At 55.3% G+C, this 24,466-nt stretch overlaps 11 protein-coding genes across 11 annotated transcripts; 3 read left to right on the top strand and 8 right to left on the bottom strand.

Annotated features, from left to right (window-relative positions):
• Positions 1-1,655: 1,655 nt before the first annotated feature.
• On the bottom strand, positions 1,656-3,293 carry CCOS01_15241 (DEAD/DEAH box helicase; the record flags this gene model as incomplete). Its single annotated transcript, XM_060463383.1, has 1 exon — positions 1,656-3,293. One exon carries the CDS (start codon positions 3,291-3,293, stop codon positions 1,656-1,658), a length of 1,638 nt encoding a protein of 545 aa, XP_060305986.1.
• An 854-nt stretch (positions 3,294-4,147) lies between these two features.
• CCOS01_15240 (uncharacterized protein) lies at positions 4,148-4,600 on the bottom strand (the record flags this gene model as incomplete). Its single annotated transcript, XM_060463382.1, has 1 exon — positions 4,148-4,600. The coding sequence occupies one exon, from the start codon at positions 4,598-4,600 to the stop codon at positions 4,148-4,150; it is 453 nt and encodes a 150-aa protein (XP_060305985.1).
• A 1,376-nt stretch (positions 4,601-5,976) lies between these two features.
• On the bottom strand, positions 5,977-6,144 carry CCOS01_15239 (uncharacterized protein; the record flags this gene model as incomplete). The annotated part of the gene is made up of 1 exon (XM_060463381.1): positions 5,977-6,144. The coding sequence occupies one exon, from the start codon at positions 6,142-6,144 to the stop codon at positions 5,977-5,979; it is 168 nt and encodes a 55-aa protein (XP_060305984.1).
• A 1,949-nt stretch (positions 6,145-8,093) lies between these two features.
• Positions 8,094-9,837, top strand: CCOS01_15238 (uncharacterized protein; the record flags this gene model as incomplete). The annotated part of the gene is made up of 4 exons (XM_060463380.1): positions 8,094-8,144; positions 8,214-8,933; positions 8,986-9,647; positions 9,702-9,837. The coding sequence occupies 4 exons, from the start codon at positions 8,094-8,096 to the stop codon at positions 9,835-9,837; spliced, it is 1,569 nt and encodes a 522-aa protein (XP_060305983.1).
• Positions 9,838-10,538: 701 nt separating this feature from the next.
• On the bottom strand, positions 10,539-12,972 carry CCOS01_15237 (tRNA pseudouridine synthase D; the record flags this gene model as incomplete). Its single annotated transcript, XM_060463379.1, has 2 exons — positions 10,539-12,810; positions 12,863-12,972. The coding sequence occupies 2 exons, from the start codon at positions 12,970-12,972 to the stop codon at positions 10,539-10,541; spliced, it is 2,382 nt and encodes a 793-aa protein (XP_060305982.1).
• Positions 12,973-13,328: 356 nt separating this feature from the next.
• On the bottom strand, positions 13,329-14,465 carry CCOS01_15236 (amidohydrolase; the record flags this gene model as incomplete). Its single annotated transcript, XM_060463378.1, has 1 exon — positions 13,329-14,465. The coding sequence occupies one exon, from the start codon at positions 14,463-14,465 to the stop codon at positions 13,329-13,331; it is 1,137 nt and encodes a 378-aa protein (XP_060305981.1).
• Positions 14,466-15,615: 1,150 nt separating this feature from the next.
• On the top strand, positions 15,616-16,767 carry CCOS01_15235 (2OG-Fe(II)oxygenase; the record flags this gene model as incomplete). The annotated part of the gene is made up of 3 exons (XM_060463377.1): positions 15,616-15,657; positions 15,733-16,577; positions 16,635-16,767. The coding sequence occupies 3 exons, from the start codon at positions 15,616-15,618 to the stop codon at positions 16,765-16,767; spliced, it is 1,020 nt and encodes a 339-aa protein (XP_060305980.1).
• A 786-nt stretch (positions 16,768-17,553) lies between these two features.
• On the bottom strand, positions 17,554-19,293 carry CCOS01_15234 (HET domain-containing protein; the record flags this gene model as incomplete). The annotated part of the gene is made up of 1 exon (XM_060463376.1): positions 17,554-19,293. One exon carries the CDS (start codon positions 19,291-19,293, stop codon positions 17,554-17,556), a length of 1,740 nt encoding a protein of 579 aa, XP_060305979.1.
• A 732-nt stretch (positions 19,294-20,025) lies between these two features.
• On the top strand, positions 20,026-21,415 carry CCOS01_15233 (uncharacterized protein; the record flags this gene model as incomplete). The annotated part of the gene is made up of 4 exons (XM_060463375.1): positions 20,026-20,067; positions 20,122-20,279; positions 20,341-21,179; positions 21,264-21,415. The coding sequence occupies 4 exons, from the start codon at positions 20,026-20,028 to the stop codon at positions 21,413-21,415; spliced, it is 1,191 nt and encodes a 396-aa protein (XP_060305978.1).
• A 187-nt stretch (positions 21,416-21,602) lies between these two features.
• On the bottom strand, positions 21,603-22,486 carry CCOS01_15232 (protein tyrosine phosphatase-like protein; the record flags this gene model as incomplete). The annotated part of the gene is made up of 3 exons (XM_060463374.1): positions 21,603-21,697; positions 21,781-22,131; positions 22,252-22,486. 3 exons carry the CDS (start codon positions 22,484-22,486, stop codon positions 21,603-21,605), a joined length of 681 nt encoding a protein of 226 aa, XP_060305977.1.
• Positions 22,487-23,050: 564 nt separating this feature from the next.
• On the bottom strand, positions 23,051-24,238 carry CCOS01_15231 (uncharacterized protein; the record flags this gene model as incomplete). The annotated part of the gene is made up of 1 exon (XM_060463373.1): positions 23,051-24,238. One exon carries the CDS (start codon positions 24,236-24,238, stop codon positions 23,051-23,053), a length of 1,188 nt encoding a protein of 395 aa, XP_060305976.1.
• Positions 24,239-24,466: the final 228 nt, after the last annotated feature.

Raw genomic sequence — 24,466 nt, 5'->3', positions numbered from 1 at the left:
GACGATAATAAGTTACAGTCCAGCTGTATGCGTAAGAAAAGCCTATGAAGACGGAGCGCAGTCCCTCCCCCTTTATTCATTTACAACAGCCGATATTCTAGAGCCGTGCTCCCAGGGCCGAATAGTACAGAGACTTAGAGCCATCTACATAAGTGGGCACATGAGACCAGCAGCAGCAGTCAGAGACCTGATCTTACGGTTTCAAATCTGTACTGAGAGCTTCCGAGAATAATGGAGCTTACCAGTCTAACTGGATCATTTGTATGGGAATAAAATACGTCAGCAGCTTTACAACAGCAATAAAGCAGCAAGTGAGCGGGGGAGATGGCCTGGTTATATCGATGTTAGAAATCTATATGAACACCTTACCTATCAGGGCATCTCTTTCTTTCCCTTTGATTTTGACTAGACACACCTCAACATAACCTTGAGATATTAATTTCAAGAAATACGTATGTCAGCGTACACTATTGAAGGGAAATCACTGAGAGGATTTTATATAGGGTGAGCTTTTTCCGCACGTAGTGCATAAAATATATCCAAACTAAGCAATCTTCAGATGATTTGCTCAATATGAAACTACTTTGATAAAGCTTCCATGCGCTCCATTGTCCTCTTTCTCACATGTGAGTTGAGTACTTTCGTGTCTAAGCCCCAAAGCCTTAAACTTGATTTCCAAGACAAGTCCGGTGGACTTTCGTATAAACGGTGATGAACAAATCATTCCCATCGACTTGGTCTAAGTGTGAGTCAAACATCGCCAGAGAGAATGTCTCACATGTTTGAAGACTACGGATCGACACGCATTTTCTCACGTTAAGCGAGGGCTTGCGGCGTCTTCAACCTTATTGATTTACATTACCCCGAGTCCCCTCTGGATGGATTGGCTCTGCGTAACCTCAATAAGTTCCCAAAGCAAATCTAGATCAGAGGGGTGAACATACCCGCACATGTAACAAAGCAGTCTGTGTTCATTCCCGCTCACGCTCCTTTACTTAGTTCTCACGAATACGACGGGAGCATAAACGGTAATATAGGATAAGTCACTTACATCCATCTTTTCCTTCCCTTATGCTCCCTTACTTTACACTCACGAATATAAGAGAGAGCATGAACGACAACATAGGACATATTAACCACGTCCATCTTGCCCCCCCTACGCTCTCTCACATAGCTCACACGAATACGAACGAACGGGAGCGTGAATGAAGATGCGGAATAGACATTATTCTCTATGCAGGGGTTCTCAACATCAACTAAGCTTTATCACCAAAGGCAGGATAACAAGACCATCGAGCATTGTTGGACAATGGTTCCCGAACCAATTGGTTTGGGGTTCGTGGGGAGTGAGCGAGAGCGGAACGTAACGAGGCTCAGTTGCTCTCCTTTAATACTGCTTGCTGGTCGTTCTGAATCGGTGAGCCTTGGAGCTGGTGGGTGGCACCGTTTATCTCAAGCTTTCTGAAACGAACAAGTTCAAGCTGTGGTGACTACTAAACATCATTCCTCAGAGGCCATCGTGGTCAGAAGTTCTCGAAGACTTTGTTGTCTATTGGGTATTGTTTTGTCTATCCCACACAAATCAAACCTACGCCAGTATGCAAGTTCCCATCTCAAACAGCAAGTGACTTTTCCTTCTCCCCTCCCACACAATCTCACGCATTGAGCTTCTGCTTCGTCCTCTTCCTCTTGCCACCAACCTCCCTCCCCTCCTCGAGCTCCAACAACGCCTCCCTCTTCTTCTCGCTCACAATCTTGAGCGCGTCCCTGAGGACCCTCGTCTCCAAATTCACCCCTTCCTCCCTCCACACCTCCATCTCCCTACCCACACGCGCCTCAATCGCCAACACGAGCTCAACGTCCCTCTGCCCGACAAACGTCACCGCCTCGCCCTTCCGCCCCGCACGCGCCGTGCGACCGACCCTGTGGATATAATCGTCCGGGTTCCGCGGGATGTCGTAGTTGACGACGAGCCCGACCTCGGGGATATCCAGACCTCTCGACGCGACGTCCGTCGCGACGAGGATGCGCGCCGCCGCGGCGCGGAAGCGGCCCAGGTTGTCGACGCGCTGGCGCTGCGGGAGGGCCGAGTGCAGCGAGGTGACGCGGTGGTCGAGCATGCGCAGCAGGTGGTGCAGGTAATCCGCCGTCTTTGTGCGGTTGCAGAAGATGATGACGGACTTCTCCTCGTTGCCGTCCGTCAGGAGGAAGGTGTGCAGGTAGTGCTCGCGGTGGGTGACGGGCACCTGGAGGTGCATCTGCGAGAGCGTGGCGGGGATGGCGAGGGCCTGGGTGTCGACCTCGCAGACGAAGACGGGTTGTTTTCCGGGCTTCAGGGGCATGTCTTTGAGGGCGCGGACTTCCGGGGTGATTGTGGCGGTGAAGAGTAAGGTTTGGCGCTTCGAGGAGGGCGGGAGGACGGAGAGGCACTCTTCTACGTCGGGGATCATGCTGCCTGGGCCGGTGCCGTCAAGGAGGCGGTCGGCCTCGTCGAGGACGACGTATTTGACGCGGCGGAGGCCGCAGATGGTGTCTTCGCCCGAGGTGCGGATGTGGTCGGCCAGACGGCCCGGCGTGGCGATGACGACGTGGGGACGTTGCGCGAGGGCGATGGCCTGGGAGCGCATGTCGGAGCCACCGGTGACGAGGACGATTTTGAGGCTCTGTGGGGAGGAGATGGCCTTGAACTGCTCGAAGATCTGCAGGGCGAGCTCGCGGGTGGGGGTCAGGACGACGCCGAAGATGGCGGTGGGATCCTCGGCCCATTTCTGAAGGATGGGCACGGCGAAGGCGACCGTTTTACCGGAACCCGTCCTGCTTCCGCCGATGCAGTCCCGGCCCTTGAGGATCTCTGGTATGCAGCCCTTTTGAATGCCCGTCGGTCTCTTGATTGCCATGTTGGCCAGCGACTGTACGAGCCATGGCCGTACGTTTATGGCGGAGAAGGTGGTGTTGGGGTCTGTTGGCGCAGTGATTGTGTTTTGCGACGGCGCTGCTGGGCGTGAGGTCTGGGGAGCTTGGTCGACAGCGGCGGCGGCGGCGCGCTTGAATCTTGAGGGGGCTTGAATGGTAGACACGACAGCCTTGAGCTCTTCCTCCTCATCGTCATCATCGTTCTCGATATATTCGAGATCGGGCTCGGCGGTGGGGTCGGTTCTCCGTCTCTTGCGCGAGGCGGGACTGTCGAGGTAGTCGGATTCGGACTCGGAGCCGGAAGAGTTGGCGGGAGAGGATACCGGAACCTCATCTTCGGCCGCACGGCCCGGTCGTCTGGGGGTTGCAGAGGACGGCATTGAGGGCGATCAGTCTCTGTTCTGTTTTATGCCGGTTGTGACGCGATTTGATCGTGGACCTGAGACTTGTAGCATAAAGTTTGTGATGGTGATGGGCTCGACTGCAGCAGCTGCACCAACGTCTGAGAATTTTCGGGCAAGGGTCCAAAAAGTTTTTGGTTGCAAAGTGCCAAAGCTTCGGCGCGGCGGGCTGGTGGGGTGAATGGTCCAGGGGGCTCTGGCGTGGGGCAGACCAATTGGAATGGAAGGCGGTCAGTACCAGGGCTCCGCATTGAGACGGTAGACGCGCGCCTAGAGAAACGGAGCTACGCAGTTACAGTGCCTTAGTGAGTGACCTTAGTGAGTGACCGGGGACTCCAACGGCGCGAGTGACAAGGCAAATTGGCCAGTAAGAGGACAGCAAGCGAGAATACGTATCTGAGCCGACAAAGTTGAGGTATCATCCATCCGTCGTTCATTCAGTGGCCAAAACAAAAGCTCAGCTCCCTATCATAGGGAGCCTACGAAAAATCCGAGGAGGCTCTTACCAGCCTCAGGTGTAATGATGCAAGGATTTTTACAAGAACAATGTGGGACTCGAACCCGGGACCTATGTGTGCGGAGTTATTCCTTCAAGTTCGCTAACTTTCTCCGCTACGACATAGGCCGTGGTGATGATACCAGATGAATTTGTTGATTATAGCGGTAATCGACGGGGGCGGCGGACGGTTGAGTGTGTGAGTCTGAATTTTATGATGGTGTGTAATACCTCTCAGAATGCATCTACGTGGACTGGACACGGTCAAACTTCACACACCTGTCATCTCTAGACTGCATATTTCATCCGTAGGCAACGACAACTTTCCCCCTCCGACTCAACCATCTGTGCGTCGGGCAGAGGGAAAGAAAGCATACATCCAGCGCCTTTCCAAGATGAGTCGAGCCGATGTTGGAGTGTCTAGCCAGGACCATGCTCGATGCAGAAGAGCCACAGAGGCCCGGAAACTTTCAGGGCTGAGGCTAATGACAGCATAACGTTGCTTCCCGCCCAGGGATGGGGCCAGCATAGACGCAGTTTCCGCCTTGTGCCCCTTGGCGGGATCCAGGGATCTGTTCCTGGAACGAATGCAGATGCTGGTGCATGAGCAGGAGCCTCGGACACCGACGAGCAGAAGTCGAGCAGACACTCGCCCGCTTTGCGTTCTCCGTGTCGGATGATTAATCCGATTCTGACGGGCTCTGGATGTGAAGAACGCCTGCGGAGAACATAGTGAGGGGTTGAAAAGCCAAATCGCAGCCGGATGTCGTTTCCTGACTGTCGGAAGCATAGAGGCCAGCTGGACCGACAATCCAACTCAATAAGATGGACTCGGATGATTTGGGTTTCTCCCTCTCGGACGTGCCCGTCTGACATACCGCTGGTTCTGACTTGACCTCGCAGCTGGGACCCAATAGCCCGGATTTGACAGACGAATTGTCATAGCCGGACAACGTCAGCAGAACTTACGCCGTAAGCCTGCCTTCAAGTTTTGCTTCCATCTTGCCTCACTCTCTTGTCTGGTACTCGAGAGGTGCGACTAGTCAGGCACGCCGCACGCGTTCCAGGCTGGCAAAGTGGGCATCGGAAATCCCCCGACCAAGACGATGCAACTGCGATACACCACGTAGGTGTTTTGGAGCAGGGCCTTGAAAAACCGGGCCTTCGTCTGATCAGGGTCCAGGTCCAGCGGTGCGGATAATGCGGTGAGGTCTCGAATCCGTGGCCCGTCAAACACCACAGTCATCACCTTAACCGCTTGTCGGCTCATCGCCGTCGCCGGACCGGCCACAGGGTAGGATGGTGAGAAAGAGGCAATAACCGAACAAAACTCTTCCCGTGATTCGGACCCCAATGGTCGTGCGTGCTGCTTGTCTGCAAATGCTTCCCCCCTCATCGGGGAACCACCCTATTCGTGCCGCATCGCCGGTGGAAGAGGCACAGCAATAAGAACGGCATGTCTGCAACCACCAGTTCGCCGCCTGGGTCTGCAATCAGCTGACTGGAATTGCTCAAACGGACTGCGATGCCGACGCTGTTGGGTCGTAATGCCAAAAGATTTGGAAGCCGCGGCAGATGTGCCGTGTCAACGTGTGCCGTATACAGGAGCCACATTCAACAGCATGTGCCGAAAAGAGCTCCGTGTGCTGCCCCCGTTTCTTCTTATTCTCTCCTTCAGATGCTGCCGCCGGAAATGCCCCCCATTTCAGCCAAAACGGCGCTGTCAAATGGCTTATGCGAGTTTCATCAACACACCGACCTCTTATGTAGGAATTGGACGGATGGAGATTGGTTGCCGAAAGCCCGCATTAATCTGTTCTTTGATCCTGCAGTCATGTAGGGGACACCGCGGGGATGGTGTGAGGATGTGAATGTGACGGGATGAGTGTCGTTGGCTCAGTATTCCCGCCAGCTATTGGCCGGAGACCAGCTAGAATTCATGGTCAACCAAGGGGTTGTAGGATACCTAGAGAGAAAAGCAACGGCCAATCCCGCGGAAAGAGCCAGTATAGCAATGGATAGGGCCCGACAGTTTCTCAAATTCGTCAAACAATTGCGTCCCACCCATCAGACAGTCCATCGCCCTGGAAGGACAGAAGAGTCAGGTTGCATCGGGGACGTCTCCCGGATTGTGCATCTCGAGCTCATGCAGAAGACGGTCGGAAATCAGTGCAGGGCCCAGCTTGGTGCGTGCGACGGTGCGACGTGCGGCGTGCGGCATGCCCACGATGGCACGAAGAGATGCTTGGTGCTTGGCCGGGGAGGGGCCAAGAGGGGGGAGCAACCCGCAAGGAGCGATTGCAGGGCAGGGCATCGAATGGCAGCCCAAGACATGGACGACACACCACCGACGACAGCGCAACCCCTGTCTCATCGCTCATGCCCCCCATGGCTTTGGACGCCCTCTCAAACTTCGTCGCCGTACGGGTGTGTGTAACTGGTCAGGCGTCTGCCCATTGTCCATTGCGCAGCGCCAGGAAATGGGCGTTCCGAGTGGGCAGAGCTGCTCTCTGTGGTGACGGTTGGAAGCCCACTCATCACACCGTGCTTTGTGCTGGAGAGCGTGACTGTTTGGAGGTGGTGTACTGTGTCGGGTTTGTTTATGTTGGGCGGTGACGAGGTGTATACATTTCTTGATTCTTGGTCAAACACGCGTCCTGATGACGGGTGCCTTGCAACGGTCGATTCGGAACAGCGGCATTGGCTTTGTCTTCCGCCAAACAGTCCTTATTCGAGGATTGTGCGGATAAAGATAGGCGCACAGAAGCGAGTTGATGGTGACTGACTGACTCTTGTGCAGTGGATCGGACAGCCTCGAAGTTGTATCGGTAGAAGCGTACAAACGGAGACCATTGTCGTCTCCAACCCAATTCAGAGTCTACAAATCCAGAGTCCAGACCCCAGGGCCGATTCTCATGCTAGAAGATACTCAACTGGGGAGGGCCAGAACCTCAGACGACGCAAGGGACTCCCGTAATGTGGCGCATTTTTCTGCCCCAAGACGCTGGAAGGGTTTAAAAGAAGCGACCGAGCGCACTTTGGTTTTCGGCGCAGCTTCGATTGATGTGCTGATTGACTTTTTGTCGTCGTCGGTGCTGTTCTGTCGTTCGTGTAGGTGCAAGATGAGGCAAGACGGATGGAAGAGTGTAAGGCGGGCAGTACCTTACTTACCACAGGTACCTTAGTAAGGCAAGCTGTACTTACCTACCTACCTTCCTTGGGAGGGTAGATTCGCTATCAGGAGGTGAGGTGGTTTACAGTATCAAAAAGGTACAAGAGAATGATGGCTCAAGCCTGGCCACTTCGTGTAGCTGTCCCGCAGTTTGCACCACAGGTCGAGTGCGCCATCCCAAAAAGATACATTGGCTCCATTACGTGGGCCTTGTACCTCCTCCCATCTTAATACCTTGCCTTTACCTCCACCTACCTTACCTCAGGGCAGTCACCCAGTGCATTCAATCATCAGGCCCTGAAAAGGCCCCCAGTTTACCCAGAGCCCCCTCCCCGTTTTCCATTGGAACTTGGCCTTGGAATTAGCGCCCAAGCTCGTCCCCGTCCCGCCGCTCCCCGCCTTTTTTGCCCACTTGAATCCCACTCCATTCACTCACTTTCCTGTCGTCTTTCTCAAAAGGAACCAAGGTCCAAGGGCTCGCCCGTCGCCACTGCGCCGTTGTCGTTTGCTCTTGCATTGCTCCCCTCTCTCTCTCCGGTCTGCTCAAACCTCAAAGCCGGTCCCTTCATTCCGAAGAGAAACAGCAGGAAACCTCCTTCTTCCGTCCCCCGGTCCCGATACAGACCAGGAACTACCACCTCGATCCATATCGCCTCTGCTCATCTTACCTTGGGTACCGGGACGTCACCCGCGCACCCCAAATCTACTCTCTCTCCCACCTCAATACCCATCTTCTGAATCCTGCGGGGAAAGCTATCCGCCGACGTTTTACTTTCCAGTCTCTCGCTTCCAAGCCTTCTGATCTTCAACAAAACGCCCCCGATAGTCTTATTGTTTACTCAGCCTCGAACCAGAGGATCAAACGCTCGGCGGCCGTCGCTTTCCAACTTGATCTACGCTACGTCAGCTCCTACGAAACTATTCGACCACGCTAGTTTCTGTCTTTCTGCCTGTGCCCAGTACCGCAGCCGTCACACCTCGACTTACCTCGTCAAGTAGTTTGGCTTGGTTTCGGCCCTTTTTTGCGACTTTGTGGCATCCTACGTCTGGGGTACAACTCTCTCCAGGTTCAACCGCATCGTTTCGGTCTACCCAACTTACCTCCGTTGCCATGGCCGATCAGAATCCCTCACAACCTCAGACCATGGAGCCTCCTCACCAGGTAAGCATGTTCGCCTGATGAGCTCTTTAGATGGCCTCTGTAGCGAATCGTACTGATTGTTTCACGTAGGCACCGCCCAGTGTCCCCTCTCCTCTGTCCACGCCCGGTTCCGTCCCCATGATGAACTCGCCAGTTCCTCTCCTTCGCCCTGCCATTCCCGGCGGCCGAGGTGGAGGTGCCCGAACACCTCGACTCGGTCTCGCCATCCCCCCATCACCAAACGCGAAACCCGTCGGCGGACAAGCACCTCAACCCGTAAACTCACGACCACCTCTCCCAACCCTTCACCTGGCTACGCCGATGGGCAGCCAGTCGACACCTTACGAGCAACCACCTCGTGTGGGAGGCGTAGGACAATCTGCCAGCGGCGGTAGCGAGAGCAGTGCGGCACACTCGAGATCTGGAAGCTTCGGCCCTCTGGATGGTCGAGCTAGCAACCCCACGTCAGCTGGCTCTCAGTACTCGGCACTGTCCTTTGCCTCACAATATGGCTTTGCGCGGCCTCAAGGAACTCCCGACCCGTCGTCCGCGGTGGGATCAATCTACTCTGAGCGGAGCGAAGGCGGTGTCGGTATGGAACGGGACGGCAGTTTGCAGGGTCTAGAAGCTTTTGACAAGCTGTCATTAGAGCGGGGCAGGACGCTGGATGTGGAGGAGCTCGACTCCGAGTCGTGGAGGGTCGCGAGTATGGAAAATCGGATCGAGGAGCTCGGCAGTCTCGGCGAGGGTGCCGGCGGAGCCGTCACAAAAGCCAAATTGAAGGGTGGAAAAACCACATTCGCCCTCAAGGTGCGAACGCTTCATTTCCCACACCGACAAAATTGGAGACTAACATGCCCAGGTAATTACCACAAATCCCGATCCCGACGTTAAGAAGCAGATTGTACGCGAGTTGGGTTTCAACAAAGAGTGCGCGTCGGAGCATATCTGCCGTTACTATGGCGCCTTTGAGGACTCGACTACGGGAACGATTTCAATCGCCATGGAGTTTTGTGAAGGCGGTTCCCTGGACAGTATTTACAAGGAGGTCAAGAAACTCGGTGGACGGACAGGCGAGAAGGTTCTCGGCAAGATTTCCGAGGGCGTTCTGCGGGGACTGACGTACTTGCACGGCATGCGTATTATCCACCGAGACATCAAGCCATCCAACATTTTGCTCTGCAGGAATGGCGATGTCAAGCTATGCGACTTTGGTGTCTCAGGAGACTTTGGTACTAAGGGTGAAGCCAATACCTTCATCGGCACCAGCTACTACATGGCTCCCGAGCGCATCACCGGCCAATCCTACACCATCACCTCTGACGTGTGGTCGACTGGCGTAACTCTGCTGGAAGTGGCCCAACATCGATTCCCCTTCCCGGCCGATGGCACAGAGATGCAACCACGAGCTGGGCTGATCGACCTTCTCACCTACATTGTGCGGCAGCCGATACCAAAGCTCAAGGATGAGCCGGATGCCAACATTTTCTGGAGTGACAACTTCAAGTATTTCATCGAGTGCTGGTGAGTGACGAGAGTTTGGTATGAATTATGAAATCATGTACTGACCTATCACAGCCTGGAGAAGGAACCCACAAGGCGAGCGAGCCCATGGCGGATGCTCGAGCACCCGTGGATGGTGGAAATGCGCGCGAAGCGTGTCAACATGGCCAAGTACCTGGCTCAGGTATGGGGCTGGGATACCAAGCAATGATTGGCTGATAGGCACAATGTCGTGACGACAGTAACATTGTTACATACGGCGAAATCACGGCGACACGTCAACCACAAAGCAGCAAAAAGTACATTGTTGCTCCTTGGCAAGATGACCACGGCAACCTGGGCCAGCTATCGAGGAAAGCATCAAACACACCACAAGCGAAACATGAACAAAGAACCGAGTTCAAAGGGAGACAACTCTACAGCGATGAAGCAAGCGGAAGAAGGAGGCCATTTTTCATGATTTAATAAGCGACGGGCATTACGGGCACAGGATTGCCAATGTTACGCCTTCAGGGGGTCAGATTTACTTTCTGGATATATGTAGCGGAGGCAGACGTGTACCTGGACAAGCGGCGGTGGCGGCGGATATTCAGCGAAGACTGTAGGCATTATTGTGTATCCAAGCGATTGTCTATTCGGTTTGGAACAATACAAACAAAAGAAATCTGCCAATGCTGATTGGGGTTTACCCTTTTTCTTTATGGCCGAGGGAACAAACTAAGTGGGTTGGTAAGAGTAGGATTGGCCTTGTAGGTGGCATTGTACATATATATGCTTGATTCAACGAATCTATCGAGGGGGTATCTAGTCTACAACCATTTACATGCCAAGTAGATCACCTTTTTGAGCCGTGAAGCGGTGATGCCTTTTGTTTTTTTGTGTCAATCTTTCCCTTCTGTGAAGTAAGGTATTTCATGATTCCGCAGTCGTAGTCTTGGAAGTCTCTGGTACCTCGGCAGCCTCGGGGGCAGCAGCGGTAGTATCAGTGATGACAGCAGCAGGGGCAGCGGGGGCAGCCGTAGGAGCCGCGGCGACTTCGGACTCGTCGACGCCCATCAGTTCCCGCAGCGCGACGGTGGCGTAGGCGCTCTTGGGGAGCTGGAAGGTGACCACGACGGCCGTCTTTGTCTTTTCGGGGGTCGACGGGGTACCGTTCGGATCGGCGGCGGTGGTCTCCGCTTGCTGCTCCGGCTCTTGCTCCTGCTTCGGTTCCGAGGTCCGTGCCGGCGCGTCTTGCATCGGCTCATCCGCCGTAGCTTCGCCATCCACTCCAGCCGCACCCGCCTCGGTCTTGACCTTCTTCGCCGCATCTTGATCCCCGGCGTTCTCATCCTCCTGACGGCCCCGCTTCTTCCCGTTCCCGCCACGCCCAGCTGCTGCGCGGATGCGGTCCATGTCGGTGGGATGCATCTGCTCCTCGCCGTCCTCGTACGCGCGGACCTCGAAGCTGGGTTCCGAGAGAAAGCGCACGACGACCTTGCGGTACGCTCCCGGCAGGCTGAATTCGCGGTGGCGGCGGAGCATGTCGTGCGGGTCGAGGCCGCCGTTGTCGCGCATGAAGGTTGTGTAGAATTCGCCGATGGCGTTGGTGGGGTAGGCCACGGCGTGGCCCGGGGAGGGGAGGACGATGTCGTGGATGGTGTAGGTTCCCGAGGCGGCTTCTTCGGCGGTGAGGGCGCGGGCTGGGGCGGAGGAGGAGTCTGCGTCGTCGTCTCCTCCTTCGTTGTCCGCGTCTGCGTCTGCATCGGCGGAGGAAGACTCGAGGACGAGGTCGCCTTTGACTACGTTCTTGCCATACAGACGCCAGCGGTGACTTGCTGCGTGGTTCCAGACGTAGGACTGGTAGGCGTGAAGGTACATGTTGCGCAGGCCGCGGGTGATGCTCGTGAGGGCGCCGGTGAAGTCTCTTCGGGACGGGGCGGTGGAGCGGCCGAGGTGGCGGATGAGGCTCGCCTCGGCGGAGAAGCGGCGGGGCAGGTGGGAGAGGGCTTCCTCTGCGGAGCCGCCGTCGCGGAAGACCTTGCAGGCGCGGTGGCGGTTCAGCTCGTCGCGGGCGTGACCCTGGTCCGGGACTTCGCCCGCGAGGGCGCGCTGGGCGATGGACTCGTCGTAGTAGAGGATCGCGTTGACGGCGGCTTCAAAGTCGCCCTGCAGGAGGAGGCGGCCTACCTCGTGGGTGCCGATGGCGTGGGTGCCGAAGCGTTGGTGGCCAAAGTAGTTTATCCAGCCCGGGTTGTGCATGCTCGCCATGGCGGCCTCGACGGAGGCGCGGATCTGGGAGGAGCGGTCGGCGGGGGGAAGGTCGGGGTTGCCGGCGACGAGGCAGTCTTTGAGGGCGATGACGAACTCGTTGCCCCTGTGGGCGCCGAGGTGGATGGGCGAGTGGGCGTAGCGGTAGTCGCCGACGGTGACGCCAAAGAGGCGGGCGCGAAGGAGGGCATCGGCGCGCTGGCCGCGGACGGAGCAGCGCTGCGTGGTGGCGGCGCGGCGGTCTTTTGTGCCTGCGGTGCCGATGGCCTGGGGTTTGATGCGGAGGGCCTTGGAGATTTGGTGCAGGGCGTCCATGGTGTCGCGGTTCTCCTTGTAGAGGGTGAAGTGGAGGTACTCGCCCTCGCCGGGGGCCACGGCCTTGGGCTGCTTCTTCTTCTGTTTGTTGTTCTCGCGGTTGTTGTTGTTGTCGCGGCCGCCACGCATGCCCTTGCCCTTGCCGCGAGGGGGCGGGACTCGGGCGACGATAGCGCCCGTGGGATCGGTGGTGGTGTCGATGGTGGAGTTGAAGATGCGGCGGACGTTTTGGTGGAGCTGGGAGCGCTTGTCCTTGTCGTCCATGATGGGGGATGTGACGGGCTCGGTTTTGGCCATCTTGTCAGCGGATATCGTCTTGTAGATGGTGACGAGCTGGTTGGCGAAGTCGTCGTTTGTGAGGGAGGCGAGGAGGGCAATGTCCTCAGCGGGGACTTCGGGGATGGCCGCGGCGGGCTTCTCGGCGGCTTCTCCATCTTTCGATGGCTCTTCTGGCTTCGGCTCTTCTTCTCCCTTCTTCTCTTCTACTACGGGAACAGCGGGTGCAGGAGGTGCTGGTGGAGGCGGCGTGGTCTCCTTTGGCGGCGGGGGAAGGCGAGTTTCTGTGAGGTGGAGGACGGAACCATCTTTGTTGATTTCGTAGACTTGGAAGTCGGTGTATCTGAGGGGTTGTGTTAATGGAGAAGTTTTATGAGGCAGATAGAAGGACTTACCTTTTGCGCATGTCTCCAGTCCAAGCGACCATACTCGGCGCAATGCGCTCAGTGATGCCGAGGGACGCATCAAGGCGCGTGCCGTTAGAGCGGCGGACTTCAGCCGCCATTGTGATCTGAATTGACGTGTAATGAGAATTGGTCTGTTCTCTCGAGTAAAAGGAAGTAAAATTCGGATGAATTGATGAGCCTGAGTGTGTGAGGATGAGATGCAGGATGAAGCTACATCGCGGGGCTAATTGCCATATTTTCAGGAATTGCCAGCAGAAAGTGGTAAATGGGATGAAGCCCGGCAGGCGGTGTAATTCGGTCCCACCAAACCTGGCTCATTTGGGAAAGCGGTCAGCCTCGCTCATGCACTCAAACCAATTCTCATGTGAGATTCACTCACTTTCATTTCACTTAAAGGTACGATTGACTTTCGTGAGTTTTTAATTTCTTCTCTTTGCATTACAAAGCTACTTTCTCAGTCCACCTTTAGTCTCAAAATCTCAATCGCATTGCCGCCCATGATGGCCTTGGCCTGCTCGCTTCCCTCACCCACCGCCACAGCAACGGCATCAGCATTCATGCTCACACTCTCCCACTCGCCCTGCTCATCAGAGGTTAATGGCGGGAAGAAGGGATGATCAGTGCCAAACATGAGTCTATCCGCTCCACTGGCATCGATGGCCGCCTTCAGCCCAACCTCTGAGTAGATGACGGCGTCGAGGTAGATCTGCTCCTTGAGCACACTCCAAATCGTCCGGCGGCCCTTGCCGACCTTGCCCTCGCGCACCAGCTGCCCGTCGTGCATGATGCAACTCTCGATGCGTCCCGCCAGGAAAGGCAGCGTGCCGCCGCTGTGCGCAAGAAGCATGCGCAGCTCTGGGACGTCATCGAAGACGCCAGCCAGGTACATGCGTGCCACGGCGATGGTGGTCTCCATCGGGAAACCCAGGGCCAGGGGAAGAACGTGGCCGTACTCGTTGCTCGCCCTGGGACCCCAGACGTCGTTGGGCAGCCCGTAGTGCGGGTGCAGGAAGATGGTCAGGCGGGCGGCGGCGATGGCCTTGAAGATGGGCAGCAGGTCCGGGTCGTCGAGGCCCTTGCCGAGCCCCGAAGTGCCGAGGATGATGCCGCGGCAGTACTTGAGGGCTTTGACGTGGTTGATGGCCTCCAAGATGGTCTCGAGTGATGCCGTCAGAGGCAGAGCAGCAAAGAAGAAGAGGCGGCCCGGGTGTGCGGCGCACATGCCGTCGAACTCCTCGTTGACGCCCTTGGCCATGGCGCCAGATTCGGAGGCATCGATGAAGTCGAGCCACGGGTTCGCCAAGGAGATGACCGAGATGTTGATCTTGTGCGTGTCCATGAAGTGGACCTTTTGGTCGAGCGAGGCGTAGTGAGAGGTCAGCGGCCGGCCAGGAGGCTTCGCTGAAGGATCCTTGGTAGCCTCATCGAGGGCTTGTTCCTCCGAGGCCAGGAGGATGAGGCGCGGGTCTGGTGTTTGCGGGAAGCTGCGCACGACGGGAATGGTGGTTCTAGATTCGAGGATCTTGACGTAGGACGGGGGGTACATGTGGGTGTGGACGTCCACCACCGTCATGGGTGTTGATGAGGCCATTGTGAAATTGGACGATCTGATGACGTCTCTTTGCTGCCTTTCGTCTTCACTTGGAGCTGGTATTGAGATGACTTGAAATACAGTCAATTCAGTCTCGGTGATTGGTCTACTTGTCGTTAGCCAGTGGTTCAGCTTTGAGCTTTCCAAGTCATGATGCTGGGTCGACTTACAAGATGCAGACGCTCACTTGTAGCTAAGATGGTAAGAGATCTCGACTTATCTCTCCCGCAAGCCACGAACAGGAAAAGAACAGAATCTTGTTATTGTTGGTGTTGTGGTCTGTTTCCAAGTTGGAAGCTTTCCCAGGAGCACGCAAAGCTGTGTTGCCCCTCGTCTTCCTTTTTAAGAAGACAAGTACCAGTTACCCGACAAACTACATCTTTCCAGGAAGGTGATGAGGTTGCCATGACCCGCAACGCCTGGTTCCCCCTCCAATCCATGTTCCCCTCATATGCAAGCGTCTCAATGCACCGCATACCTCACAAAACCCCACACACGGGCGTCTCCAAAGGTAAGTAAGGTACTAAGGCAATCCTTCCCTTGTCGATTATCTTTCTACTTTACCCCGCCGTTATCTCCAATCGTCTTTCCGCGCGCCAGCCTTCAACGCACCACCGGCATCTTATCGTCAGACTTTCTTTCTCCCCCCCTCCTCTCCAGTGTGAGACACTGAGGTACTGCTTACACAAAAGTATAACGTGTAGGAGCTCTCCGATGAACTTCCCACTCGTGCACCCGCGGACCCAGCCGGTCTTGTAAAAGGGTTCTCTCTTGAGTCTCTCCCCGTAGTGCCCCGTTCTGGCCGGGGATCAACAAGGGGCAACGCCTGGCCCCGTCCGGAACTGATTAGACGGCGCCGGTGGTTGGCTGTTAACTTACGATGTTAATGCTCGGCCTCTGGTTGGCTGGGCCGCCGCCAGTTGCCCGCGACCAGGTACTTACACAACCTATCGTATCGACGGATAGATATAAGTCGCTCGGAACCTGTACCGCACGGATTTAGTAACGAACCTTATCGTGACTTCTTCCTCGAGATTACACCTCACCCTGATACATGTGATGCTCCCAAGTCTCAACTGACCACATTCATCTCTGAATCTCTCATCCATCCCCTCTCAACCCCAGTGAAGAAAGCAACAACTAGATCATCATGGCAGCTCCAGCAGTAGACAAGGAGGGTCTCTTCATCCCCGTGAGTGACATCAGTGACGTACCTTCATCGTAATCGCATATACCTCATGCATCGCAAACTGACATCAACGTCAAGCTCATTGACTTCTCAGCTTTCCTCAACGGCGACGCCGCCAAGCGCAAGGAAACAGCAAAGCAAGTCCTCGACGGCTTCCAAAACGCAGGCTTCATCTACCTCCAAAACGTCCCCATCAGCCAGGACCTCCGCGCCGCCACCTTTGCCAAATCAGCAGACTTCTTCTCCCAGTCCGACGCCGTCAAGCAAGGCCTCGGCTGGACCACCCCGCAGGCCAACCGCGGCTACTCCGCGCCCGGCCGCGAGAAAGTCAGCAACCTCACCACCAACGAGGAAATCGAAAAGGTGCGCGCGGGGAACCCGGACCTCAAGGAGTCGTTTGAGATTGGCCGCGACGGCGAGCCGGACCACCCGAACCAGTGGCCCGTCGAGCGGGACGGCGAGCGCGTGGCCGGGTTCAAGACGCAGATGCTCGAGTTCTTTGGGCAGTGCAAGGCGCTGCACGTCGAGGTGATGCGCGCCATTGCGGTGGGCATGGGGTTGGAGGACGAGCGGTTCTTTGACGGGTATACCGACGTCGGGGACAACACGCTGCGTCTGCTGCATTACCCTTCCGTCGACCCCAACGTCTTCAAGGTGAACCCCGGTCAGGTGCGCGCTGGAGAGCACAGCGATTACGGATCGATTACGCTGTTGTTCCAGGATGACCGCGGGGGTCTGCAGGTGCGAAGCCCGAATGGGCGGTTCGTGGATGCTACGCCGATTCCTGGGACGGTTGTGGTTAACGCTGGGGATTTGCTTGCGCGGTGGAGCAATGATACTATCAAGAGCACGATTCACCGCGTCGTGGAGCCGCCGCGGAAGCCGGAGGACGGGGAGGAGTATCCTCCCCGTTACAGTATTGCGTAAGTGACTGGAGTGTATGTTGTTGAAACTTATGATGTGCTGACGATGATGAATAGGTACTTTTGCAACCCCAACTTCAAGAGTCATATCGAGGCTATCCCGGGGACGTACGCCACGGAGGAGGAGAAGAAATACGATGGTATCAACAGCGGGCAGTACCTCGTACAGAGGCTGACAGCCACCTACTAGCGTAGTTGAGAACAGTAAACCAAAATTTGTAGTGAATGTTAAGAAGCGTATTGAACTTCATCACTAAGCTTTTGAAGCATCACATTCTGTTAAAGACTTCCCACAATTTCATTTCCGGAAGGGGAGTCGTGGTCTCTTCGGATCGAAGCTCAGAGGCCATGTTCTGCACCTGCCTTGGAAACACTCAAAATCAATGTATTGTCTTTGATGGCTCCAATCATTTTACGGTGTGATTTTGATCAGACTGAGTACAAAGATAGCACTGGTTTAACAAACTGAAAACGGAAGGTTTGTGACTTAATTTAAGAGAGACATGATAATGAAAAATACTATTGAATTGCATCGTATCGCAACAAATCCATTTCACACAAGGTAAAGGAACAACATGGCGTAACAAGTGATAGAGTCCGTATATGTGACATAATGCCCTGTCCATGACCAAAGTTCCTCATTATCTGTTGCATCGTCTGTCGTGGATTCAGTTCTGAAATCTCACAGAACTTTGGTCCACGCTTCGCCAATAAGAGAATCGCTATCATGCACGATACCGAGGCCAGCGGATTGGCTTAAGTCTCTTTGTAGGTGTGAGGAAAGAATGTATACATTGAAAAGAGAATGAAATTACGAGACAGGCTTTATAGCGAAGGAGGTAGTTCAGAAGCAATAGGCCGTAACGTATAACGTCTTCCTTCCAGCTGGCTGTGTAACTCCTGCTATTCAGATGCCAGGCCATGTAGGGAACCAGCATGACGAAGACATCATTCATGATGAGCAGATCACAGTAGTTCAAGCATGGGCGCATCGTGTTTCTATGAATGGGCGCAGACTTGTGATGGCCCTGGTGATGGGCATGGCATATTGGGCCAACGACTTGGTGTAAACGATTTTGAGAAGGAACCACTCCTGATCGAGGAACTTCTCTCGCTGAATCTTAACCTGAGGAACGCCAGCTTTCAGTGAGAAAATGTTCCTGAGGTTTGAAAAGTCGCGACGTTTCGAACGAGGTATCTGCCAGAGAAGCTGTTCATGCTGGTTGTCTGATACGGGTTTTCCCCTTAGCATAGGTATGGTATAGCAGACAAATGGCGGAGGTTTTAGCTTGAAAGAGAAGAAGGAATAGCGCGGTTTCCTTTCTTCCAGAACAACAATGAACCCATCCCAATCACCGTCACTATCTCGTCGATTATCCATGGGAAATTTCTCGTAGTGAAGGAGGATTCGTGGCGAGCGCCATAAGTGATGATACCGAACACATACGGAACTCCATTCCTCCCGGTAAAGATGCTCTGGCTCCACCCCAACCAAACGTTCGGTCCTATCATCTGAGCCTTGAATTCGGATTGTGTATGTCAACCATTTGTGCCAAGGAGGTCCTCTATGACGCAAATTCTGCTGGTCCTTGTTTGAAATGTAGACAGTCATTTGTTGACATTTTTTCACAGCTTGCCAGGATAGAATGATGGGATCACCCATTGCCCGCTCATACTCGCCGGCGACATCGGTATGACGTAGTCTGACCGCAAGAATCTGGTCGAAACTGTTGTCCATCATGCAGTTGAGCACACCGTATGACACATTTTCCCCTTTGAGAACAGGAAGAGTGACACGCAGACCGCGAATCGTCATCTCCATGCCGAAAATGCTTCTTTTACAGAAATCCAGAGGCTGGGTTGAAGTCCACCAAGCAAACTCATCAGGGCATCGGGCCAACGCCCTTTCTTTTTGAGAGATGTAAAAGACCATCTCGTCATAGTGCGTTGCCGGCTTTGGCTTGTGTTTGCTGTTCGATGCCCATGCGAGTATCGAATCGTCGGAAGACTGCTTCATAATCTCAATCTGCAGCCTCTCGAAAGCCTTTTCCCCCTCGCCATAGAGCAGTGGCATGTTAACATCAAATATCCCAAGAAGAGAGTATGCTATATCCTCTACTCTCGTTGTCTGCCGCCGAGCAGCCCACGACATCCGCATGGCGATCTTTGCGGAGCGGATAGCGGGGGATTCTTCATTTCTTTCGAGGAAATCGGTCGGTATTTTGGTGATGGACTCGATCTTGGGCGCTAGTGAAGAGCGAGTGCCAAGATTCTCCCACGCAGCATCAAAGAACTCGACTGTTTCGGGGGCGAGAAGCTCCTGCAACGTCCAGCCTCTAGTGAACCACCGACTGTTGCACAATTGCCTGTCGAAGCTGCTCGGATCATCGCCTTGCTGGACGTCTTCGAGATAGGCACAGCAGGTAGATGAATCTTTGTACCACTTGTACATGGAGTTGATAGCCTCGGAGAGTTCTGCACTGCTCGTCTTGTCGATGCAGCAAGTATCAACCCACACCCATTTAAAGCCATTTCGGGCCGCTAGGCAGCAGATACCGTCGATTTTGGTGTAGCCTCGTTTCTTGGTGTGGTCAGGACGGTCGAGGTCTTGGAAGGTGACCTCGTCGTTACCCCAGGTGTGTGATAGGATTACATATCGTGGCACCTCGCCGAAGAACTCTTGTAGCCTTCTCGTTTCGACGTTCAGAAGTCGCATGTCGTCAAAAATGTGCGTGTTGATAGTGATTTAAAAGTTGGTAGATGTTTTTGTTTCGACAGAGAGTGGCTACGGCGTAAGTACGACTGCTGGTGACCCAAAGTCACACAAACCCCGCGTGTGGTCATGCACCTCGCTCAGCCCCAGCAACTGCGGCGGACACGCCTAGTTGCCTGCATTTTGATAAACCAATGAGTAGGCCCGGCGTGACAGGCTTTGGGTTCAAATCGGAATATCCAACGAAAGTGCTGGTCATTTCTGCTTCCTGACTTATGACCTTGCCACCTTGACGTTAACTTCAAGATATGGACCACAACTAGCAGACGAGATGAGTGTGTTAGGTAGGGGCATCTGATATGGAAATACGTATTATCATATTACAGGGGACACTGACTTTGATTTCTGGTTCAAATTGGTTGCTCGAGATGTTTGTCCAAATCCCCATCGCCATGGCACTATGGTGGTTTTGTGGATAGCTCAGTGCAAGCCAGTCGACGTTGCTTTTCCCCCAAGGGAGGCACGAGGTATCTTGAGGGAAGGATACCTATAGGGAGGGATGTTGTCACATGGTGGGGTGGCAAGGCGGGGCATCCTCCAGATACCGTGTATGTGCGCACTGTCCTAACACTGTACAGAGACGTCAAGCTCCAAGCTCCAAGCTTCATCAACGACATCGCATAGCTGTTCACAACGCCTCATTCTCACTCATGTAACTTACAACGGAAAGACAAGATGAAGAAGACATTACTCATAGTTTTCATCCACGGGTTCAAGGTACGTCGGATCATGCTCATTCTAATGACTTCCGATCCCTAACCTTCCGCACAGGGAGGTGACGACACCTTTGGCGACAAGGAAGGCTTCACAGCACAGCTCCGCGCAGACCTCGCCGCCCTCCTCCCAAAGATCAACGTCAACGTCCTCGTCTATCCCAAATACGAGACGCGCGGCGACCTAGGAGACTGCGTTAGCCGTTTCCGCGACTGGTAATCCCCGCTTCCCATCACAGCGGACCATCAACCAGGTCATCGTTGACACTCCCACCAGGCTCCTCGAAAAAGTAATCGACCTAGAAGTCGCAAACAACACCCCCTCGCCAACAGTAGACCCCTCCGTCCGCGTCGTTCTAGCAGGCCACTCCATGGGCGGCATTGTCGCCGCCGAGACCGTCATAGGCCTCACCTCGGAAAAGCCAATCTACTCTGAAGACGGCGTCGAAAAGGCGGCGGACTCGTCCACCGCAACCTTCAACAGCCTCATGTTCCCCTACATCCAGGGCGTCATCGCCTTCGACACGCCGTACCTGGGCATCTCCCCCGGCGTCGTCGCCCACGGCGCAGAGGGCCACTACAACACCGCCAACGCCGCCATGACGCAGCTCAGCGGCCTCGGCACCGCTCTCTGGGGCGCGAAGCAAGCTACTTCTTCACCTTCACGAAACAGAGCACCCGTCGCTGCACTACCTGCTCCTCCGGCAAACTCCTCACAGCAAGGCGGTGGATGGGGCTGGGGCAAGATCGCAATGGTGGCAGGCTCCGCCGCCGCCGTGGCAGCGAGCGCGGGAGCGGCGTATTACAACCGCGAACACATCACCCAGGGCCTGACGTGGGCGACGTCGCACCTCGAGTTCGTCGGGTGTCTCGCAAAGGGCGCGGAGCTGCAGAAGAGGGTGCAGTACATGGTCAAGCTCAACCGCGAGCTCGACGTCGGCTTCGCGAATTTGTACACCCGCCTCGGTAAAGCCGCCGGCTCCAAGGAGGTCAGCGTTGTCGGCACGGTGCTGGGTCGGGACCGCACGTTTTGTAACCTGCCGAAGCGGGATAATGGTGGGACATGGAAGCAGGCTGTGAATGATGTCGCTACGGAGGAGACGCAGGCGCATATGAGTGAGTCTACCCCCCTTTTCGCAGTTACCCAAACTGCTCAAGGTTATGGACGTGAGTTTTGGTTTTTGCTGACTGGAAGGCCAGACATGTTTGAACCAAAGATGAACCCGGGGTACGACAGACTCAAGGAAGACGCAGCAACTCTCATCGCCCAGTGGACGCGAAACGAATGGTACGAGTCCAGCGAGGAAGACAAGCTCGCCATCAAGGAGGCGGGCGAGAGCGCTACCGCTTGAGACTCTAGACTGTGATGTTTGCTTTTGTTTCTTTATTATTACGACTGCTGGAGCAAGGCCGCATTCTTGTAGATGCCCATCCTCTTTTTCTCATTTTTGTCTATAACCATACCCCCGACCATTATATAGTCCTTATACCCCACCTAAATTTTGGATTCTCATCTTCCCCCTTCTTTCAGTTGAAGAATTACTGCGTCTTGGAGCGGCCCGCCTCCTCGGCCTTCAAGTTGCGCATAACCTTGCTTCTCTGCTTCATCATATACGTGTACAGAATGTACGATCCTATTTCCCATTTGTCAGCACTTCTTCCTCACGATCACAGACATAAAATGGGGGGTGCGAAGACCAGAAACGGGGAAACATACCAGGAACATAAACAGCAAGAATAGCATACGAAACCCACGGCACCATCTCCCCAAACTGCCTAGCCGGCGTCGCAGCGTAGTAAATCAGCACGCACTCGCTCGTGATCCCAATAGGGTACAGCACGAAGAAGGTATTGTACCGCAGCCACGTCAAGAACTTGGGCTGGAACCCGCTGAGGGTGAGCGCGAAATACGAGTAGCGGATCACCTCGGTGACGCTCCAGGCGAGCAGCATGGACGAGTACCAGGGGCTGCGGGCGAGGTAGGGGAAGGGGTAGACGACGCCCCAGACGAGGACGAAGCGGGATAGGACTTGCATCACGGTCGTGAAGACGGGGGCGCGGACGACGCCTGTGTGGAACTCGTGATTAGCTTTCATTCCCTTGGGTTCATTACTTCTTCGACTCTGCCGCCTCGGGGTTGAGGGGAGGAGAATGGATAAAAGGGAGTGTAAGGGGGATCCAAACGAACCGAGCAATGCGTGCAAAACCTCCATGGCAGCCATAGTCTGCGTCCACCGCGTCCAGTCGCCGACGCCGAGATGAACGAAATGCGGCCCGCGGAGCGCAAAGAGCGCGACGGTGCGGCCGAGGACGGTGGCCCAGGCGACGGCGGAGACGAAGTTGTAGGCGATGAGGTAGCCGTTCTTGAGGGGGGAGGATTGCCGCCTCTGCGGCTTGGCAGCCGCTGTTGCCGTGTCTGCCATTGTTCTTTGCGATTGGGGTGGTGATTCGAGCTTCGTTTGGAGATTTCGGGGAGTGCGATGCGCGGAGAGCTTCGATCGTTGTGTCAGGTACCCGGTGGTGGTGATGATGACAAGATGGGTGTTTTTGCAGATGCAAAGCTTCTGGGAAAGATTGTTGAGGGAGGTTGAGCTGCAAGCCAAGGGTCCATCCCAATTGTCCCACATCCAATTGGGACCGAGGCATGTGGCATCCTCTGGCTGCCCATGGGTGGCATGGCATGGCGCATGGGTGCTGGGTGTGTCCCACTGTGCAAGGCACGTCGCGGCGCGCGTTGGTGCTCGTTTACAGGGGTCGAGCTCTGGATGCTTGATCCGACCACTCGAACCTTAAGCTCGTAGCTGACTTTGGTACCCAAATACAACTTCATGTGGCACAGATATTGCAGTGATCATAAACCGAGTAAGCTTGAAAATGTATATCATTGTACGATACTGAATAGACAAATCCCATATTTGAACCCCGTTGCTATGCTGGCATAAATCAGATGCAAACGCCACCCGTCTCGTCTCGACGGTGAATCCCAATCACGCCCACAGCTGGTAAAACATGGCCGACATCAAGGCCACGGGCACCCAGAAAGCCATGGCACTCGACTGTCCCAGAAGCTGCCCGGGCGCCGTACCGTTGTGCAGCATCACCGCTGCGCCAATCGTGTTGGACGAATCGATGCTGCACACGATCTGGCACTTGCCCTCGCCGCGGCGGCGGTCCAGCTGACCTCTGGGACCGAGACCGGCTTGGTGGAAGCTGTTATCAAGGACGTCACGCTTCGAGGACGATTCCGTGGAGTTGAAAACCATCTCGATCCACTGGATCTGCATGACGGCCGAGTGCCCGACCTCCATTACGCCAGACCACGACCCGCCATCGCTCCACGAGTTGAGCATGACGCGGCTGGGGTCGCGGGGCACCTGAAAGGAGATGCTCGACACCTCGGACCCGTCGACGAGCCAGGTGCTGTCCTTTGCGTCCCAGTCCAGGCGGTGGACGGCCCAGTCGCGCCACGAAGTGCCCTTGGGCATGGTGCCGTTCTGCGTCGACTTGTCGATGGTGTTGCCGCTCGAGTCGAACGACGGCTGGTTGGTATACTGGATGCGGTCGTCCGGGTCCTTGGTGAGCACCTCAATGTCGGCCTCCTGCACGTTGGCGTACTTGTCGGCCTCGCGGTAGGTGAAGAGTGCGGTGCAGGCGCCCGGGTCGCCGAGGGTGCGGGCGAGCATGCGGACCGAGACGAAGTGGTAGCCCATGGAGACGGACTCCATCTCGGCCGAGGACTGGAAGTCTTCGAAGCGGACGGTGCGCATGCTCATAAAGGTGTCCGAGGTGGCGTCCTTGTCGTTGTTCTTCTCAATGTAAATGTTGTTGGGCGAGTTGACCATGTTCACCGTGGCGTCGTTGCCGTCTTTCCCCTTACGATCTGTGTTGTTCCAGTTCTGGATACCCCATATCGCGTTCCATGCGTCTGTGTTGAAGTAGTCAGATGTTGTGTTTGCGTTGGCGCTCGCATCCCAGTCCGTGAGGGCATCTGGGACCCCTGCGTATTGGCCGAGGTTGCGGAAGTCGAAGAACAGGTGGTTGCTGAAGTAGCTCTCTGATGTGTTGGTCAAGTAGCAATCGCATACTGAATCGGCGACGTAGGGGTGGTCATCAGCCACAACCAACGGCAACAGCGTGAGAGCAAGGCTCACGAGAGGTGCCCGTCTGAAAGACATGGTTCCGCTGCTGCTGCTTGTTGCTTGTCCGTGTGTGGCTTGGCGGTTGGGCTTGCGGCTCTGTCAGGAGTGCTGCAATCGAGAGTCTGGGGAAGCAGATGCAGAAGCAGGCGGGATATGGGATGAGTTTATTAAAGAGTGACCGACAAGGTCGTCCGAGTGGTTGTCTTGACCCCGTGGGCCGTAGTCAAAGGCGACGTCGCTTTGGAGGTTGTCCCCTGCCACGGT

The sequence above is a fragment of the Colletotrichum costaricense genome (genome assembly GCF_030867565.1).
Source record: "Colletotrichum costaricense strain IMI 309622 chromosome Unknown Scaffold_23.1, whole genome shotgun sequence".
Taxonomy (NCBI): Eukaryota; Fungi; Ascomycota; class Sordariomycetes; order Glomerellales; family Glomerellaceae; genus Colletotrichum; species Colletotrichum costaricense.
The sequence above is the reverse complement of the archived record's forward strand: the minus strand, read 5'-3'. Positions and strand labels throughout refer to the sequence as shown.